Raw genomic sequence first — 19,340 nt, 5'->3', positions numbered from 1 at the left:
GAACTGTAAAGGACAGCTTTATTGTTATTGTTGATGATGATGGTGATGATATGTAAATTCTTTTTAAATATCAATTATTTTAACTCTATTATTTAAAGCAATGTTTAAATATCACTCTTATTTTGTTTTATTGTATTATATTTATTAGCTGGAGTTTTAGCAAAAGCTACTGACATTGTCAAAAATATCGTACCAATACTAAAATAAATCAATATAATATTATACACACTTCCAAAGACAAAACAAATGTATCTAAATACTTTTTAGAGTTTACAATCAGGAGTAAGATCAATTGTAGATTGTAATTAACCGAGAACTGTAGCCTAATAACATTTACCTTTGGAATTAGATTTTGTAATCCCTAGCTATCAGCAAGTTATTATATGACAAGCCTCCACTGAGCTAAACATAACTAATTTGAATTGGTATGCTATTCAGAATTCTACGAAAGAGTGGTAGCATACAAGAAGAAAGGACTGAAAGTATCACTTGCTCTTGGTGGATGGAACGACTCAGCAGGTGACAAGTACAGTCGCCTAGTTAACAGTCTAACTGCACGTCGAAGATTTGTAAAACATGTGGTTGAGTTCCTTGAGAAGCATGGATTTGACGGGCTTGATCTCGATTGGGAGTACCCCAAGTGTTGGCAGGTGGGTGAAAATATATTATTATTTCACAGTTTTCACTTTTTAAATGTTAAAATAGCCGAACTAAAATACATAATTATGCAGACACAATTTCATCATTAGGAATAAGAGTTGTTACGATACTTATCCCTTGGCCTCAGGCCATTTCCATGAGATTATATATTTTTGTTAAGTAGATTTATTACTGTTCGACTTTCAGACTCTGTATCATCTTTCATTATATTTAAACATTTAATAACATCTGTAAGTGTTGCGTCTTCACTATAGTATTTATTACAGATAGGGAAAACTTTTACTCCATCAGTTAATTTCATTGACTAAAGGTGTCCAGTTCTGAATCTTGATAAGTTAATGTTGTTGGTTTATTTCTGGTTAAGTTAGGATTTTCTAAATTCTGTTGCAGTATATCAGTCTTTTTTTACTGTTGAGTGAGTGATATATTGATAAAATATCAGTCTAAAGCTAAAATGAATTAATTTTCTGTGAAACAGTTCCGTACCAATATATAAATTTAACGTAAGTTTTAATAATCATGTACAATAGGTACCGGTAGTTAATATTTTTAAAGACATGACAGCTCTAAGTTCAGTACTGCTGTTTCATTCTCAGAGTTATGTTCATTGTAATTGCAGCAAAAATAATTCTATAGGCTATTAATATTTTTAAAGACATGACAGCTCTAAGTTCAGTACTGCTGTTTCATTCTCAGAGTTATGTTCATTGTAATTGCAGCAAAAATAATTATATAGGCTATTAATATTTTTTAAAGACATGACAGCTCTAAGTTCAGTACTGCTGTTTCATTCTCAGAGTTATATTCATTGTAATTGCAGCAAAACTAATTCTATAGGCTATAAGAAAAATATTTCTCAATTTAAATACTATTATAGTCACTATCATGCCATGGTATGAAAGAAAAATTTCACAACCTCGAGCGGGAATCATACCATGGCATGATTGTGACTATAATAGTATTTAAATTGATTAATATGTCACATCAACGGACGTGTATACGTCACCAAACATCGTAAGATGAAGATTACATTTGAAAAATATTTGTATTAAAAACTTTTTATCTCATTTACTTTACTTTCCAAGAATGACACTTAAGAGCAGGGATGGGGAAGTCTTCAGTGCACACAGCTCGAAGCTTTACCATAGCTTATGCTGCCAACACAAGATTTTAGTGGTGGATGTTTTGTCCCAGGAATGACATTTTAGTTTACTATTCACTAGTTTTACAATAAACTTATTCCCTATGAAGCATGTCGAAGATAATAGCTAGATTAGGCCTACTATTGGTAATTTCTCTGTGAAATGTTCACAATCAAGTACCAGTGGCATTGTGGGAAGGTCAATTTATGAGAACAGCTGGTATTTAGCATCTGGTTATTGTTAATAAGGAGCTGCCTTAGAGTATCTCTGGAACTGAAGCTCCAGAAGTTGAGAGTTCACTCATCTCACTCCTGCTGGGAATTATACATGCAAAATATTAACTGTGATTGTCAAAGTTTCTGACCATCCCACCACGTACTATAAATACAAGGTGGATCAAAAGTCACTTTCCCCAATATTTGTTCTTAGGTTTCACACTTGTACACATCAGGGGCGTATTTTGCGGGCTACCGGGGGTAGGCCAAGGAAATTACAAAAGAAAAAGTTTATAATATAACATAATGTAATAATTTTGTATTATTAGTTTTACCATAGTAATTAAAATTAAAGTAATTGTTAGATATATTTTGTGTAATAATAGGGTCGGCGGTAGCCCAAACCCTTTAACCAGTATACGCCACTGGTACACATATAGGCCTACATATGTCATAACTTGAATAAACGAATAAGGCGTGTAATAAGTGGAGGGTTGACAACCATGTTCGTGCGTCAACTGTTTTTCCAATATCATGTCTTGAAAACAGCTCTCGTTTTGCCGAAACGCAGTTAATATGGCAACAGGGTGGAGCACACCTGATTTTGGTGTAGGAGTGAGGCACTTCTTGAACTAGCAATTCCTTAAATGGAATGGCAGTCGTGGCACAACAGAATGGCCACCCAGATCATGTAACCTGACGCCATGCGATTTTTCACTGAGGGGTATGCTGAAAAATGTTGTTTTTGCTCAGAAACCTCAGGATCTGCATCAGTTGCGACAGATGATCGAACAGTCATTCGTGAAAATCGATTAAAATCGTAAGTTATATTCTGCCATCTATAAATCAGTGTCTAAATGTTGTGAATTGTGTATCGAGAAATAGGCCTCCATTTTGAACAAAATCTGTAAAGGAATGTGTAGTCAACTGTAAATTGAATGTAATTAAATGTGAGGAAGTGTTTGGGGAAAATTGCTTTTGATGCATCTTGTATAATGGAAAAAATAAGGTATTTAAATGTATGTGTATTAACAACTTAAAATTTTATTAGATTAATCCATTACTTTAAAAAATAAAAAATTAAGAAATAAAAAATTGTACAATAAATTACTTACCGATACTAGTTTAGATATATTTATGTAAAATACGGTAGACTTCTTGTTGTTGTTTAGTCAACTGTCCGAACACAGGCTTGAACCTCACAAGTGAAACCAATAAGGCATCACTCATAAGGCAACTAATCCAGGAGATAATGGGGTAGCATGGCCAATTCCTTTTCCCTATGGTAAACTTATGTTTCCTTAATTTGTAACATGCGTTTGCTTCATCACAATGAATTCTTACACACTGAATTACAACAGCATAATTACTCTGTGTAATTAATTAGAATTATTACCGGTATCATTTCAATTCATTGCTTGGTTGATGTTCTAGGTGGACTGCAATAAAGGACCTGATTCTGATAAAGCAGCATTTGCAGCATTGGTAAGAGAATTACGTCAAGCATTCAGCCCCAAGGGTCTTCTTTTGTCTTCCGCTGTGTCTCCCAGCAAGACTGTTATTGACGCAGGTAAGTATTCCATGTTTCTGCTGTAGTTAAGTGTGTATGTTGTGGGTAATTAAATAAATTGGAGAAATGATGTCTTTAATGTTAATATACAACTACGGTACATTGTGAAATTTCAGGCCACTAACGACATTGTTCTAGATACTTTGGCGATGTTGATAATACCATTTCTCGGGAAATTACGTAATTTCCCAAAGCTCCTTGATCATTGTTGTACAACTTTTATCCCATTCCATGGTAGTAAGTAATTCACAGACTCTTCTGTTTTCTGAGTGTAAAATTACAGGAGTTCCAAAACTTGTGAAATATCAGTCACATTGATACCTACTGCTTCTATACGTTTGCTTTTTAGGAATTTCAAAACAATGAATTTGTTAAATGAAATAACTACTGAAGCTTTCCTGGCGACGTGATAATTCGAAATTTTCTCGGGCTTCCAGCCAGGTCATAAGTTGGTGATCCACCGACGTTTCGAGGATGTTCATCTTCATCTTCAGGGTTAAGTGATATCTGAGGGTACCTAGCTCCTTAATTTATAGTGCCAGAGGGAGTCAGCCGAGGAGCTGTGCGCCGATTGGCTGTTATTAGTGCGGACCGCGGCGAGAACGTTGCCGACATGTTGTCTTGCTTTGTGCTTTCCAGCTGAATGACCTTGGGTCTCACGGTGGGCTCGGCGGACGAGTTCTCCGCTGATGATGGCCCGTCGTCCGGGCGGTGAGAAATTTAATAGCTGGTGACCATGCCGTGCTTAGTTGGAGACCCGAATCCCGGTTCAGGTTACCGCGTTCCGCCACTATGGCCAGGGTTTCTTTTACTCTTCTATCCCAATAGCCCGCACACTTTACCAGGACCTCGGTGTTATTGAAATTAGACCTATGGCTTTTTTCAATGCAATGTTCAGCCAATCCGGATTTTTCGGGCTGCATTAATCTGATGCTTCTTTGATGTTCCGAAAGACGCGTCGCTATTGTGCGTCCAGTCTGTCCAATGTAAGCCGCATCACATTCACACGGGATGCGGTAGATCCCTGGTACTCTGAGGCCTAGATCGTCTTTTACTGATCTGACCTTGTTCCTGATTTTTGGCGGAGGTTTGTGGATTGTTTTTATTCCATGCTTGTGGAGCAGTCTGCTTATCTTTCCCGACAACTTCCCTGTGAATGGTAGACAGGCTGTGGCTGATTTTTCCGCTTCTAGTGAGTCCGTGATGGGCTGCTGCTGCTGCTTCTTGTGTCTTGCTCTATTCAAAGAGGCCGCGATGTCTTTAGCCAAATATCCATTCTGCTGGAGGGTGAGCTTCAGGTGTTGAAATTCAGTGTCTAATTGCTCCGGGTCCGATATAGAGACTGCTCTATGGGCCAGTGTGTTAAGTATGCCCATCCGCTGCGCTTTGTGATGGAAACTATTCGCGTTCAGGTACAAGTTGGTGTCTGTGGGTTTACGGTATACCGCATGGCCCAGAGATCCGTTGTTATTTCTGGAGATAAGGATGTCCAGAAATGGGAGTTTACCGTTCGTTTCAACCTCCATAGTGAACTGGATCTGGGGTCGTAGACTGTTTATGTGCCTGAGAAAATCTGGTAATGTGTCTTGTCCATGAGGCCAGATGACGAACGTATCGTCTACGTATCTGAAGAAATGTGTAGGCTTTAATGGCGCTGTAGCTAGTATTTCATGCTCCAGATGCTCCATATAGTAGTTGGCGATGGCTGGTGAAAGCGGAGAACCCATGGCGACTCCGTCTATCTGTTCATAGTAGGTGTTGTTCTGTAGAAAATATGTGGAGGTGAGCGTGTGGCGGAACAATTCCGTGATGTCAGGTGGAAATTGATCGGAAAGCAGTAGCATGGCTTCCGAGAGTGGAACCCTGGTGAAGAGGGACACTACATCGAAGCTGACTAGAAGGTCGGACGGTTTCACTTTGATGTTGTCGAGGATCTGTACAAATTGTGTAGAGTTCTTCACATGATGTACGCACCCACCCACCAGTGGTTGCAGCAGGTTGGTGAGATAGCGGGCCAAGCGGTACGTAGGGCTGCCAATCGCATCCACTATAGGCCTTAGCGGTACCTCTGGCTTATGTATCTTGGGTAGACCATATAACCTGGTGGATAGCGCCTTCAATACCAGCTCCCACCAGACAGCGCGGAAGAAATACGCCGAGAAGTTGCCAGGGCTGTTACCAAGGCCACCATTCCTAAGCCCAACATCAGCCGAGAGGAGAATAGAGCCTTGCAGATGCTTGGGAAGAATGACAACTTAGACGTTCTGCCAGCGGATAAGGGAAACGCCACAGTCATCCTTTCTTCAACGCAGTATCAGGAGAAGATCGATCAACTGCTGAACGATCCGGCCTATAAAATTCTCCAGAAAGATCCCACCAGCTCAGTAGAGAGACGCACCACCCAGCTAATCAAGAAATCTAGTCTCCGCGCCGAGAGTAAGCGGTTAGTTTCACCGTCAGGCAGTATACCACCAGGTTATATGGTCTACCCAAGATACATAAGCCGGAGGTACCGCTAAGGCCTATAGTGGATGCGATTGGCAGCCCTACGTACCGCTTGGCCCGCTATCTCACCAACCTGCTGCAACCACTGGTGGGTGGGTGCGTACATCATGTGAAGAACTCTACACAATTTGTACAGATCCTCGACAACATCAAAGTGAAACCGTCCGACCTTCTAGTCAGCTTCGATGTAGTGTCCCTCTTCACCAGGGTTCCACTCTCGGAAGCCATGCTACTGCTTTCCGATCAATTTCCACCTGACATCACGGAATTGTTCCGCCACACGCTCACCTCCACATATTTTCTACAGAACAACACCTACTATGAACAGATAGACGGAGTCGCCATGGGTTCTCCGCTTTCACCAGCCATCGCCAACTACTATATGGAGCATCTGGAGCATGAAATACTAGCTACAGCGCCATTAAAGCCTACACATTTCTTCAGATACGTAGACGATACGTTCGTCATCTGGCCTCATGGACAAGACACATTACCAGATTTTCTCAGGCACATAAACAGTCTACGACCCCAGATCCAGTTCACTATGGAGGTTGAAACGAACGGTAAACTCCCATTTCTGGACATCCTTATCTCCAGAAATAACAACGGATCTCTGGGCCATGCGGTATACCGTAAACCCACAGACACCAACTTGTACCTGAACGCGAATAGTTTCCATCACAAAGCGCAGCGGATGGGCATACTTAACACACTGGCCCATAGAGCAGTCTCTATATCGGACCCGGAGCAATTAGACACTGAATTTCAACACCTGAAGCTCACCCCCCAGCAGAATGGATATTTGGCTAAAGACATCGCGGCCTCTTTGAATAGAGCAAGACACAAGAAGCAGCAGCAGCAGCCCATCACGGACTCACTAGAAGCGGAAAAATCAGCCACAGCCTGTCTACCATTCACAGGGAAGTTGTCGGGAAAGATAAGCAGACTGCTCCACAAGCATGGAATAAAAACAATCCACAAACCTCCGCCAAAAATCAGGAACAAGGTCAGATCAGTAAAAGACGATCTAGGCCTCAGAGTACCAGGGATCTACCGCATCCCGTGTGAATGTGATGCGGCTTACATTGGACAGACTGGACGCACAATAGCGACGCGTCTTTCGGAACATCAAAGAAGCATCAAATTAATGCAGCCCGAAAAATCCGGATTGGCTGAACATTGCATTGAAAAAAGCCATAGGGCTAATTTCAATAACACCGAGGTCCTGGTAAAGTGTGCGGGCTATTGGGATAGAAGAGTAAAAGAAACCCTGGCCATAGCGGCAGAACGCGGTAACCTGAACCGGGACTCTGGTCTCCAACTAAGCACGGCATGGTCACCGGCTATTAAATTTCTCACCGCCCGGACGACGGGCCGTCATCAGCGGAGAACTCGTCCGCCGAGCCCACCGTGAGACCCAAGGTCATTCAACCGGAAAGCACAAAGCAAGACGACACGTCGGCAACGTTCTCGCCGCAGTCCGCACTAATAACAGCCAATCGGCGCACAGCTCCTCGGCTGACTCCCTCTGGCACTATAAATTAAGGAGCTAGGTACCCTCAGATATCACTTAACCCTGAAGATGAGGAAGATGAACATCCTCGAAACGTCGGTGGATCACCAACTTATGACCTGGCTGGAAGCCCGAGAAAATTTGGAAAATTGTTAAATGAACTTGATAAACCAGTATAAATCGAATGCCACTGTAGATTTGCGACTGCATATCAACCAGATCAAACTGAGTACGAGAGTTAAAAACTGAATGCAGAATGGATTTGGTTGCTGTTGCATTTTCAAACAACTTTAGGTCTACTTTCCCTGGCAGTGCACAAAAAGGCGTAAATAAATCGTGATAGCTTCCTTGGTGATGTTGCAATACGTTTTCTTCAGGTCAGATATCATTGTTTCTTTCTCCATGATCTATTTGTAACATGCTTAATGCATTTTCAGTGTTATTTTCCACAAGTCTTATAAGTTTCCCTCACCCATCGCCCAATTATAACCGACCATCAATGACATTGTCCGAGAAATATGTGATAACTTTTTGCTTCATCTGAAATTTACAACAGGTTTTTGGCCATTGACATAAATCTCCAGCCATTGACGTTACTGGATAGTAGGCATAATAATGGGAAATGACAATGAGCTGGCAATAATGTCATTATCTACAAAATAACATTGACTGTAACATATAGGCTACAGTGCATTATGAATCCTGAAATATGTTTCTTCTTTTAGGATATGATGTCAAGGCTCTTGGTGAGAATCTGGACTGGGTAGCAGTCATGACCTATGATTTCCATGGTCAGTGGGACAAGAAGACTGGACATGTAGCACCACTGTACTTCCATCCAGATGATGACTTCTTCTTCTTTAATGCAGTGAGTTTTCTTACTCAGGTTTCAACATTTCTCTCCACAGTTAGTGTTGGAGAGTAGTGCGTTTCAAGTAATACCATTACTAGTAACAGTTATTTCTCAAACTAACACTCGGTAAAGGCGTTGTTTGAATGTAACTAAGTTACTTTTACCAGTAACGAAGTAACGAAACATTGTTACTATTTTTTTCACTCGTAATATATTTTGTTGTAAAAATCTCAAGACAGTGTAATACTGGTCTTATTTGTAATAATAATGTCAAAAGTTATTTCGATCATTTAACGCATTCTCTCTCCTGCTCTGTTCGTTGAGCCAACTTTATTTCCACTGTCCCCATTCTCTCTCTCGCTCTCCGACCGAGGGTCACTCGGTCACGTTCTGATACTTATCTTTCTTAAGCCCCGTATCCACAAAGTGAGGCTGCCACATGCAGCTGTCTTTCACGGTAGCCTCGCTTTTTCTTCATCTCGCGATTGTGTTCTTTTAGTAGCAAGGCAAGAACAGAAATCAGCATGAGCCACCAGTTAGTGCATGGTCGCAATTGCGACAGTTAACATCGAGTTTTGTGATGACATCCTTATCACAGTCCACAAAGACTGCAAGGAACCTTTGATTGTATTCAAAAACCGACTGTAATTGGCTCCCAGGTGAGGCAGTCTCTCCTGTCAGCTACAAAGCAATAGTGTCTGTTATAAAATAAATTTATATACTCGTTCATATTCTAAAATCTACCTTAGAAATATCTGAATTATAAATTCTTACAGATATCGCATTCACATCTTTAAATTTGAACATTTTATTCGCAACAATGAGTATACTACAGTCACGTGACTCGAAAATAACATCCAACATTCGATGCTATACCAGTACTCGTATTTCAATTTTTAAGGCTGAGAAAGGTATCTTAGCACAACTATATATTTTTTTAAGTACTTAATTGTAAAGTAACTGTGCGCTGATATGTGTAACTCAGTTACTTTTTTGTGTACAATAACTGTAATTGAAGGGTTCAGAACCATAGTGGGTCAAGCGCCATTTACTAAAACCGTAGAAAACAAGGGTTAAAATGAAGTTATTACCATAATTCAATGGAAATATATAGAAAGTAATATAACTACACATTAAAACTAAATGATATGTCAATCTTCATTAAACTATGGTATTCACTTAACTTTAACTCTTGCTTTCTCCGTTTTTAATAAATGGCGCTTGGCCCACTATGGCTCTGAACCCTTCAATTGTAACTCTTTTTCTGATAAGTAACTGCAACTGCAACTTAGTTACTTTTAAAAAGTAATTTACCTAACTGTGCATAGTTGTTGTTGTTTAGTTAACTGTTCGAAGACAGGTCTAAACCTCATAAGTGATATCACTTCATGAGGCAACTAAGCAAGGAGTTTATTGGGTAGAGTGTCTAGTTTCTTTCCCTGTCCATTGCATACATCGCTGATTAGCTACATATTACACCAACTCTGTATAGTAATGGATCTAATAATTTTACAGCAACAGAAAAATGTGAAAATATTAACAAAAATTGATTTAAGTAGGGTATAGTTTTATTTCTATTGCCCCGTAGCAGTGCAATGAATGTTGGATTAAATAAAATATGTGGAATCCTACGAAAAAAAATAAAGGCATATTTAGATGATTTAACTTCTATTTTAATTTATTCTGGACAAAATTCTATACCAGATACTAAGTATGAAAACTGAAAGTATGTTAAAAATTTACGGATTTGACAGAAATTGACTGCATCCTATCCATATCACAGAGAATGGATAAAATGGGTAATTTCTGATTAAAGTTAGGGATCAGTCTAGTTTATTCATAGGTCTGAAACCAATTCTGATGTAGGAATTGAGGTACCTATATGGCCATAGCCACCGGCATAGCTCGGTTGGTTAAGGTGCTTGCCTGCCGATCCGGAGCTGTGCTTGGGTGCGGGTTCGATTCCCGCTTGGACTGATTATCTGGTTGGGTTTTTTCTGCGATTTTCCCCAACTGTAAGGCAAATGTCAGGTAATCTATGGCGAATCCTCGGCCACATCTCGCCATCACCAATCCCATCGACTCTAAATAACCTCGTAGTTGATACAGCGACGTTAAATAACCAAGTAAAATAAAAATAAAATATATGGCCGTAGCACTAAGTTATCCTTTAATCTTGACCAGTGTACCACAGTTTTTCAGGCTAAAACTTCTGAGTTTATGGCAAATTATATGACCAAGTATTAAAAATGGCTGCAAAAATAACATTGTAATGGTCTCTGATAGTGAAACAACTCTAAAAGCTCTTACAATACGACCTAAACTGATTGTAGAATGGCATTATTCCTGGAACTAGTTCTGTGGCCGGGAGGAAAAAGGTCTTAAGTAAAAATTTTATACTTTTCAGGAGAGCAGTAGAAAGATTGAAATTGGTGTCAATTATAGAATTTTTTTAATTGAGAGGTTTTTCCTGGATATTATTTGTTTATATTTCTTCTAAAATAGGTAATGTTGCTCATTTAACAACTGTCTTGATTATTTCCAAAAATAGCCGCACTTAAGCCCTTTTAAGACTAGAACCCAAACTGAGTTGAAGAGACTATTTAAACATAAGACCTTTTTCATGTCAAAATAAATGAGAAATGTAAATTATTAAGAATGCAAAATGGGTTTTAAACAAGGACTGTTTACCCTGATGCTTAAAGTTTTAAAAGGAAAGGGCATCAGTATGTGATAAAATGGCTAAAATACAAGTTAGACCTTTTTAATAGGGAAGCATGGAAAGTAAACATGTGATGGTTTGTAAGGAATAAAGTATTAAATATTCTTAAGTGCTTTATTCTGTGTGTGCTCGATTCAAAAAGTACTTAGGACATTTGGTAACGCTCTATAAATCCAATCAGGAGTCTTATTTAACTTTAGCCGTTTTACCAGATTGTAGAGAATTGTTTCCGCTTTCAGAATATATAAAAATCTAATTTTCATAAAAATTGACTTAAGACCTTTTTCCTCCCAGCCACAGAGTTATTTCTTGAAGGGGAAGAAGTGATTCCCACAGAAACATCTCTTAAATTTTTCGCTATTTATTTATACCATTAGCTTGTTGGAGCTTTATATGATATTATTTCAGGTGTGTTGAATATTGTACGTAATTATAAAAGAGATTTCTTTGTGTTATTCAGAACTATTCCATCAACTACTGGATCTCTGAAGGAGTTCCACGCCGCAAGATCGTCATGGGAATGCCTTTGTATGGACAGTCATTCCAGTTGGCTGAACCTTCCACTAATGGACTCAATGCTCGTGCACCTGGCCCTGGACAAGCAGGAGAGTTCACCAGGGCAGCAGGATTCCTTGCCTACTATGAGGTATAGTGCAGACTATGAGAATATAGGTACCCAGTAATCTGTGCATTGTGACAAAATAGTTTCATGTTGCTAGTAATTAATAAGATTAATTGAAATTAAGTTGATTCCAATAAATTACATACATTTATTAATCCAAGTTAAATTTATATATTTTAACTTTCAACTTGAGATACCACAGAAAAGTCCAAAACAACAGAATTTTTTTGGAGAGATCCAATATGAAAAAATACAGTAAACAGCAAATATTATGGAAAAGTACAAAATTTTTATTATCTGGGATGTGTTCTACAGAAAAAAAAGGAAAAGGTGTTCATAAAAAGTTATAAAATTCACACAAATTTTAGGAATACTGAACAGCACTTCAAGACCTAATTTAGTTTAAGAATCTTCTAGAATTACTTGCGCGCACAATTGCACACACGCACTAGCTCGTAACTGAGGAAATTTGCTTCATTTTGTGCATCTACCCTGTTCTTATCTTGCCCTCAAGACATTCGGGAAGAAACATATGTGTCAATGACCTCCTCTGTAGACATCTATTCGAGAAATTTCAATTTTTTTTTCTTTTTTTAAAGGAGAGGAATTTATTGAACAATATGTCTAATAATAGCTGTTGGAAATATGTTTTCAGAAATTAAGAACGTTGAAAACCTTAAGTCTCGCTTTGAACTGCTACTAACAGAATATCCGAAATTAATAGTGATATTGAGGTCAAGTTGAGTGATAAACTGAACAGTCTTATGTGATAATTATTAGCTTTTGATGAAAGCAACGATAGAAAAGTCAATGCACAATTAGCCCTCATCATAATAAGTGCAGATTCTGAACTTAGTGTTATTTCTTTTGCATGCTTATGATTGATTGCGTTGTGTAATTATTTATTTCTAGATATGTGACAGGATAAAAAATCGTGGATGGACAGTGGTACAAGATTCTGAGAGAAGAATGGGCCCATATGCTTTCCGTGGCAATCAGTGGGTCAGTTTTGATGATGTTGCAATGATTCGGTTGAAGGTGAGAACATTATGTACTAAGGGAACTGGATAGTGTAGATAACCATTTTTGGCATTAAATATTTGACGTTTTCTATATATTAAAAAAAATTATGTTGTTACGAGTATTTTTGGACTCTAAAATTGTCTATTAAATATGTAGGGTGCCTATTTAAGTACCAGTTAAATTTTAAATTACTTTTTCCTTCACTTGAAATTATTAGAAACATACGAATGTCATGTTTTCTTAGGAAAGGTTAAAGCTATAGTTCTCAAATTTTGTACAGATCTTGTAAGTATTGTAGTACATATGTTAAGCATTCATTAATAGAATGTTAATATTTATTCAGATATGATTAAATTAGTAGGTAGTACCATATGTAAAAATTTTAGTTTTATTCTTCTCATTTGTATTAAAACTATTTAAGCTAATCTGTGAGATGACTTTATTTTCACTTAAGCTAAATAGAATAAGTCTTAGAGAGATAGGAGCAATGAGAGGATACTGGTACGTGTACAAATTTTTTTTAGAACATTTGATAGTTTCTGAGAAAAAGTGGCACTTATGTGGTTAATTCTTTTATTACGTTTTTCACATTATTTTTTTAATCAAGAATAGCTATTAGAAATTTAAAATTTTTATGTTTAATTATTATTCTCTTGTAAAAACATTTTGTGAAAATTGATGTATGAATTGATGAGATAATTCTTAAGTTACGAAAGTCAATCTGGTTCTGATTCACACTATCCTGCCCTGTTAAAAATATATACCTTATCTAAATGTACTAATATGTGAAGAGGAAAAATCCAAGACACTCTAAAAATGAAGAAAACTGAGATGATAATAACACCACAGTTATTATTGGTGTCAACAGTTTCATCATGTATATACATTACACGGGGATGATAAATAGAAGCAGTAGTCTAGAAGTAAATGAATGAATGAATTAATTAATTAATTACAGGGACTTACTGAAATCAGATCATGGATCTCAATCCTCAAATACCCTGTCTCTACCGATTGCGAGAGGAAATTACATGGCTAACTAATAGACGTATAATTAATGTTAATTTTCTAAAGCAAATGTGATAGCTAATATAATCTTTTTAACTAAGTGATAATTTAAAATTATAAACTTTAAATATGTTTATTCTACTATATTTTAATTCTGATTCATTATAATATTTTTATTTATTGTCTTACAGTCCGAGTACATTCGTAAAATGGGACTTGGAGGAGGAATGGTGTGGGCTTTAGATCTGGACGACTTCCGAAATCGCTGTGGTGAAGGTGCTCATCCTTTGCTTAACACGATACGAGAAGTTCTATCTGAACCTCTCAAAGAAGGAGAGGCAGGAGGTGACTTTACACGTAAGTATATGCACTGCAGTACATCGAAAAAGTCACAAATTCATGACACAATATAAATACTATCTGCTACACTCGCTATACACGAAGTGAAGACAGGTAGTGGGGAGCATCGGTTGCAGTAAGCCAGACAGCAGAGGCAGTTTGTGATCGTCACTACCTTCCGTGTTCATAGCAAAGAAATAACAAGAGAAAGAAGAGATATTTTTTTAGGATTATATTATTTTCATCTGCATTCTTTTATTTTTTGATTACAATATTTCCATTCAGTAAGAGCTCAAAATTAAGGGTTGCCTCATAAGTAGCCACTGCCAATTGTAAGCGTGTCCTTTTCGATTTTAATATATTTAATTTTGAAAAAAAAAAAAGTTGACGAATATATGTAGAACCGAACATAACTCCAATTGTGACAGTAAATGATTAAAGACGTGGATATTTAGAGGAGTCAATATTTTTAAATAGGTACATCTAAACCAATACAATCCTTATGCTTGCTTTTCACAGAGGTGTCATTTTGGAGATCAGCAACCTCAAATTGTAAGCCTGGTCGTACCTTCAGAATGGATGTGTTAAAATGATTTGCAAATAGAGAAAAATCATTTTCCATTTATTTAAAATCACAAAACCTTCTATTTTTAAATTCTGAAAGTAATGTCAGGATGTCGTAGAATTTATCTATTCCTGAATCAGAAACATTTAAAAATGACTTCAGAGAAAAAAATAATGAAACTCATTTTCTTTCAGTTGCACTTTCCAAACATTTATTATCATGAAAAAAGATTTCACCGGGTCATTAACTATACATATCGACTATGTTCTGATCGCGTCCTTGAAAGCCACACCTATGGAGTAACGGCTAGCGTGTCTGGCTGCAAAACCAGGTGGCCCAGGTTCGACTCCTGGTTGGGGCAGGTTACCTGGTTGAGGGTTTTTCCGGGATTTTCCCTCAACCCAATATGAGCAAAAGCTGGGTAACTATCGGTGCTGGACCCCAGACTTATTTCACCAGCATTATCACCTTCATCTCATTCAGATGCTAAATAACTTAAGATGTTGATAAAGCGTCGTAAAATAACCTACTAAAAAAGTCCTTGAAGTTGACAGTTAGTTTTAGTCAGCTGTTCAGAAATATCTGTTATGAGCACCAAATCACTATTCAGATAGTACTGGATAACAGAATGAGCCACTGCTGACAGTACAGATAATGCTAGAGGAAGCAGTTCAGCGCAGAGAGGGGTGTTGTCATGTGGAACTTACGTCAGAGTTCAGACACTGTTTCATGAAACACAATTTTACGATGTCTGAAGTATAGTGTCATAAGTTCTCTTAATGTTTAATTTAAACATAAATGTTATTTAAAACTGCTATATCAAGTCTATCATATTTTTTATCTTTGTTTTCAGGGACGCTTTATGTACTTTACTGTTTACATTGTTTGTACGTTATTAGTTATAATTTTATTTTTCTTTATTTCAAAGAATCTTCTCTTTATTTATAATACTTTTTCAAAACTTTTCTGAGGTCCATTCATTCAGTTCCCTCTTTGTCTCCGTCTACAGATGATGAAAAATAGGCTAAAGTGTGGTACTAATTGCTTAACATCTTCCAGTACCTACCAAGATTAAAACAGCATGGAAGCTCTATCTTCCTGCTTGCTATACATCTTTGTGAACTTTACAGAGTTCTCTGATCCATTACATTCTTATTCTTGTACCAGTACTGGTACGAATTACGAACTCACATTAGACATTCAAAAGCAGATACATACCATGATACGCCACTGGAGTAGCTCGGTCGGATAAGGCGCTTGCCTGCCGATCTGGAGTTGCACTCGGGCACAGGTTCGATTCATGCTTTGACAGATTACCTGGCTGGGTTTTTTTTTTCGAGGTTTTCCCCAACTGTAAGGCAATTGTCAGGAAATCTATGACGAATCTTCGGCCTCATCTCGCCAAATATCATCTAGCTATCACCAATCCCATCGACACTAAATAACTTCATAGTTGATACAGCGTCGTTAAATAACCAAGTAAAAAAACATGTCCTTATTATGTGATCAACATGGTGCCAGGCCATCTCTTAAGACAACACAGAGTAAACATAAGGCAAGGAATATACACCGAGTCTCAATAGGACGGAATTAAAATTTCACTTTCCCGCAGTAAATCATGGTCAGATTTGCTGAATTTTTACCAAGAGCCATTATCGTTTATAAAAGATGAGGTAATGCTTAATAAAAACCTGCTAATAAGAAACTTTTGTTTTGTTATAGCAACAAAGCCAACCAGACCACCATATGAACCACCAATGACATCAGCTTTAACTGAAAGCCAACAACAAGTCAGTACTAGTTTCCCAGAAGGGCCTGCAGAAATTGATATGACTTCAACTGCGATAGTGACACAATCAACAGTCAGACCATCTACACCCAGCAGCACTTCTCCTACAGGCGGTGATTTCAAAGTTGTCTGCTACTTTACAAATTGGGCTTGGTACAGGTGAGTCAGATATACACAACAAAATTTTATATTACTAATACCAGATGTAGTTGCATGTAAAATTTCTTAATGTCAGAAAGTTAGGACACGACCACTTCAACTTACATAATCCAAATGCAAGACAATAATGGAGATAATTTACTGTTTTAGCTGTCAATGTTACCTTTAAGATGGAAACGTAAATCTTAGTACTGGGCAAATCAAACGTAAGGGACTGACACTCCAGCTGTCTCTCGACATTACAGTGTGGCAAACAGATCGTCAGCTCTCACTGATAACATTCTCGCTTTCTCACAGTTCTACTACGTCTGACAAGTGATCTTTCACATAGTTAATTAATTATTTATTTAAGGAAATGGAGAGGAACTTACCTAAATTTTAGTGCAGTCGCTCAAAATGTCCTTCATTACGTTCTATATCTATGTTGCAGCGATATATGAAGTTCTGTGACACTTTCTAGAGCTTACCGTCACTAATACTGCGTATTAGCCATGTACAACATTTCTTCTTATTGAGAATGTAACCTGTTTCTCTCCACTTATTAAATAATTTAACAGTGCAATGAATAATTTCATGGGAAAAAATTGTTCTGGGGCTGGGTATGGTATCGATCCCAGGACCCTTCGCTTAGTGCACGAATGCTCTACCGATTGAGCTATCCCAGGAACTATACACGACACCATCACAATTATTCTTCCCTTTATATCCACACAACTCAAATGGGTTGACAACTTTGAGTGCACACAATTCTGTGTGGCTTAATTTGTTGCTTTCTTTTAACGTACCTACAGTAACGAATATAGAGTATTCGTGTGCTAAGCAAAGGGTCCCGGGATCGATACCCGGCCCCGGAACAATTTTTCCCTTGGAATTATTCAAGCCCGCTTCACAGGGAGCTTCTACTTGAAAGCCAGATTTGCTTAACAGTGCAATGTTTCGATGGTTGTGTATTCTTTGGAAAGCGCAGATGTAACTTGAATAAATACAATCTATACGACTGACATTCGTTTCAGAGAGGAAACTGCGTTGCTGTACTTTGTAACTAACAATGTTTAAAGTACATATTTCTTAATAGAGTTCAGACAGCTGACTAACAGAGATTGACAATGTAAAGTACGAGTATGGTGCAACAACTGATAAGGAAAAACTCGCGCATTTTGTCCTGAGCCGAAGTAATATAACTGCAGATTTTAACTACGTATTCCTTGGGTAGAGTAAACAAAACATTCTAATACCATATTATTAGACTCAAATGAATACTTTTCTCAGAAGAAAATATTTTTCCTATAAATGTTAATACTGTTTTATTCAATAAGTACTATACACATGATTCTGATTTTTACTGTTATCATTAGAGAAAATGATAAGGAATAAATTATCCCTTTGCAGTTTTTTAATAAAATGGACGATTTTCTTGCAAAATGAATAAAAGGATAAACACATATCGTTATTTTCTGCCATTACGAAGCCTGGCAACCTTATTGAAGCGAAGGGACAAAACTCAGCTGTTAGGCCAATTGCATGTGTGCTTTTGTAGGTGAGCTGGTGATGCGCTGTTGCCAAACTATGCAAAAGTTCAGCTTAATAAATTTTTGTTACAATAAAACGGAATTCACTTTATGAATTGCCCTGGTAATTGAATGAGGTGATTTTAAAACTATTCATAAGAAATAAAAGTAACATCTGATAGAAATTTAATAACAACGTGTGCTCTAATTAAGAATCCCACAAGCTGATTATTATTATTATTATTATTATTATTATTATTATTATCATCATCATCATCATCATCATCATCATCATCATCTTTATTTGTATTTTTCTACATCACAGTAGTTATCCTTCACCTAAAGAAATGTTGCTCGTCCACAAATCTATATCCTCAGCATCTTCTTCAATAATATCTGTACTAACCATATGTACTTACTCCATCTGACGCCATCCATTTGTTGTTCTCATGATTTTCTTTTTTTTTTTTTCCTTCCCTCCACAGTCCACTCCAGCATTACTTTCAGTACCGGTACCTATTCACATATCCAAATCATTTTAATCTTATTTCTTCAATCTCTTCTATATATATATATATATACATATATATATATATATATATATATATATATATATATATATATATATATATCATCTAGATTCAAAGATTCATTGCCACTAAATTCAATAACTCACTTTCTAGTTACAGACAAACATATCGAGGTCTACCTCAGGGCGCTGTCCTCAGCACAACTTTATTCAATATTTATATAAATGACTTACCCTCCCTATTAGAGGAATCAAACATGAAAACAGCACTATTTGCAGATGATATAGTTTTGTGGACTTCCGGATCTTACAGACATAGAGACAAAATTCAAAATTCTGCTCTTAAAGCTCTAAATCAACTACATGAATGGAATACATCAAATTTGATGACACTCAATTCAAGCAAAAGTAACTACCAAATATTTTCACTCGGTAAAAAAGAAAGAGAATTCAATATCCAATACAACGGCCAACACCTTCCTAGGACTTATGAATCCAAATATCTTGGAGTTATTTTCGATAGTAAGTTAACATGGAGCAACCATTTGAAATACATTTCTGAAAAAGCTCGTAAAAGATTCTCCCTTCTAAAAAGACTAGCAGGAAAGAAATGGGGAT

General features: G+C 37.3%; 1 protein-coding gene across 1 annotated transcript in view; it reads left to right on the top strand.

Annotated features, from left to right (window-relative positions):
* Cht10 (Chitinase 10) overlaps nucleotides 1-19,340 on the top strand; it is a 178,385-nt gene that overhangs the window by 115,976 nt on the left and 43,069 nt on the right. Inside the window, exons 25-31 of the mRNA XM_069822742.1 lie at nucleotides 439-650; nucleotides 3,452-3,587; nucleotides 8,331-8,473; nucleotides 11,641-11,826; nucleotides 12,715-12,840; nucleotides 14,025-14,190; nucleotides 16,460-16,685. Of these exons, the coding sequence (XP_069678843.1) occupies nucleotides 439-650; nucleotides 3,452-3,587; nucleotides 8,331-8,473; nucleotides 11,641-11,826; nucleotides 12,715-12,840; nucleotides 14,025-14,190; nucleotides 16,460-16,685 (1,195 nt within the window). The remainder of the gene's footprint in view (nucleotides 1-438; nucleotides 651-3,451; nucleotides 3,588-8,330; nucleotides 8,474-11,640; nucleotides 11,827-12,714; nucleotides 12,841-14,024; nucleotides 14,191-16,459; nucleotides 16,686-19,340) is intronic.

Source organism: Periplaneta americana, chromosome 1 (assembly GCF_040183065.1).
Source record: "Periplaneta americana isolate PAMFEO1 chromosome 1, P.americana_PAMFEO1_priV1, whole genome shotgun sequence".
In the NCBI taxonomy this organism is placed as follows: Eukaryota; Metazoa; Arthropoda; class Insecta; order Blattodea; family Blattidae; genus Periplaneta; species Periplaneta americana.
The sequence above is the reverse complement of the archived record's forward strand: the minus strand, read 5'-3'. Positions and strand labels throughout refer to the sequence as shown.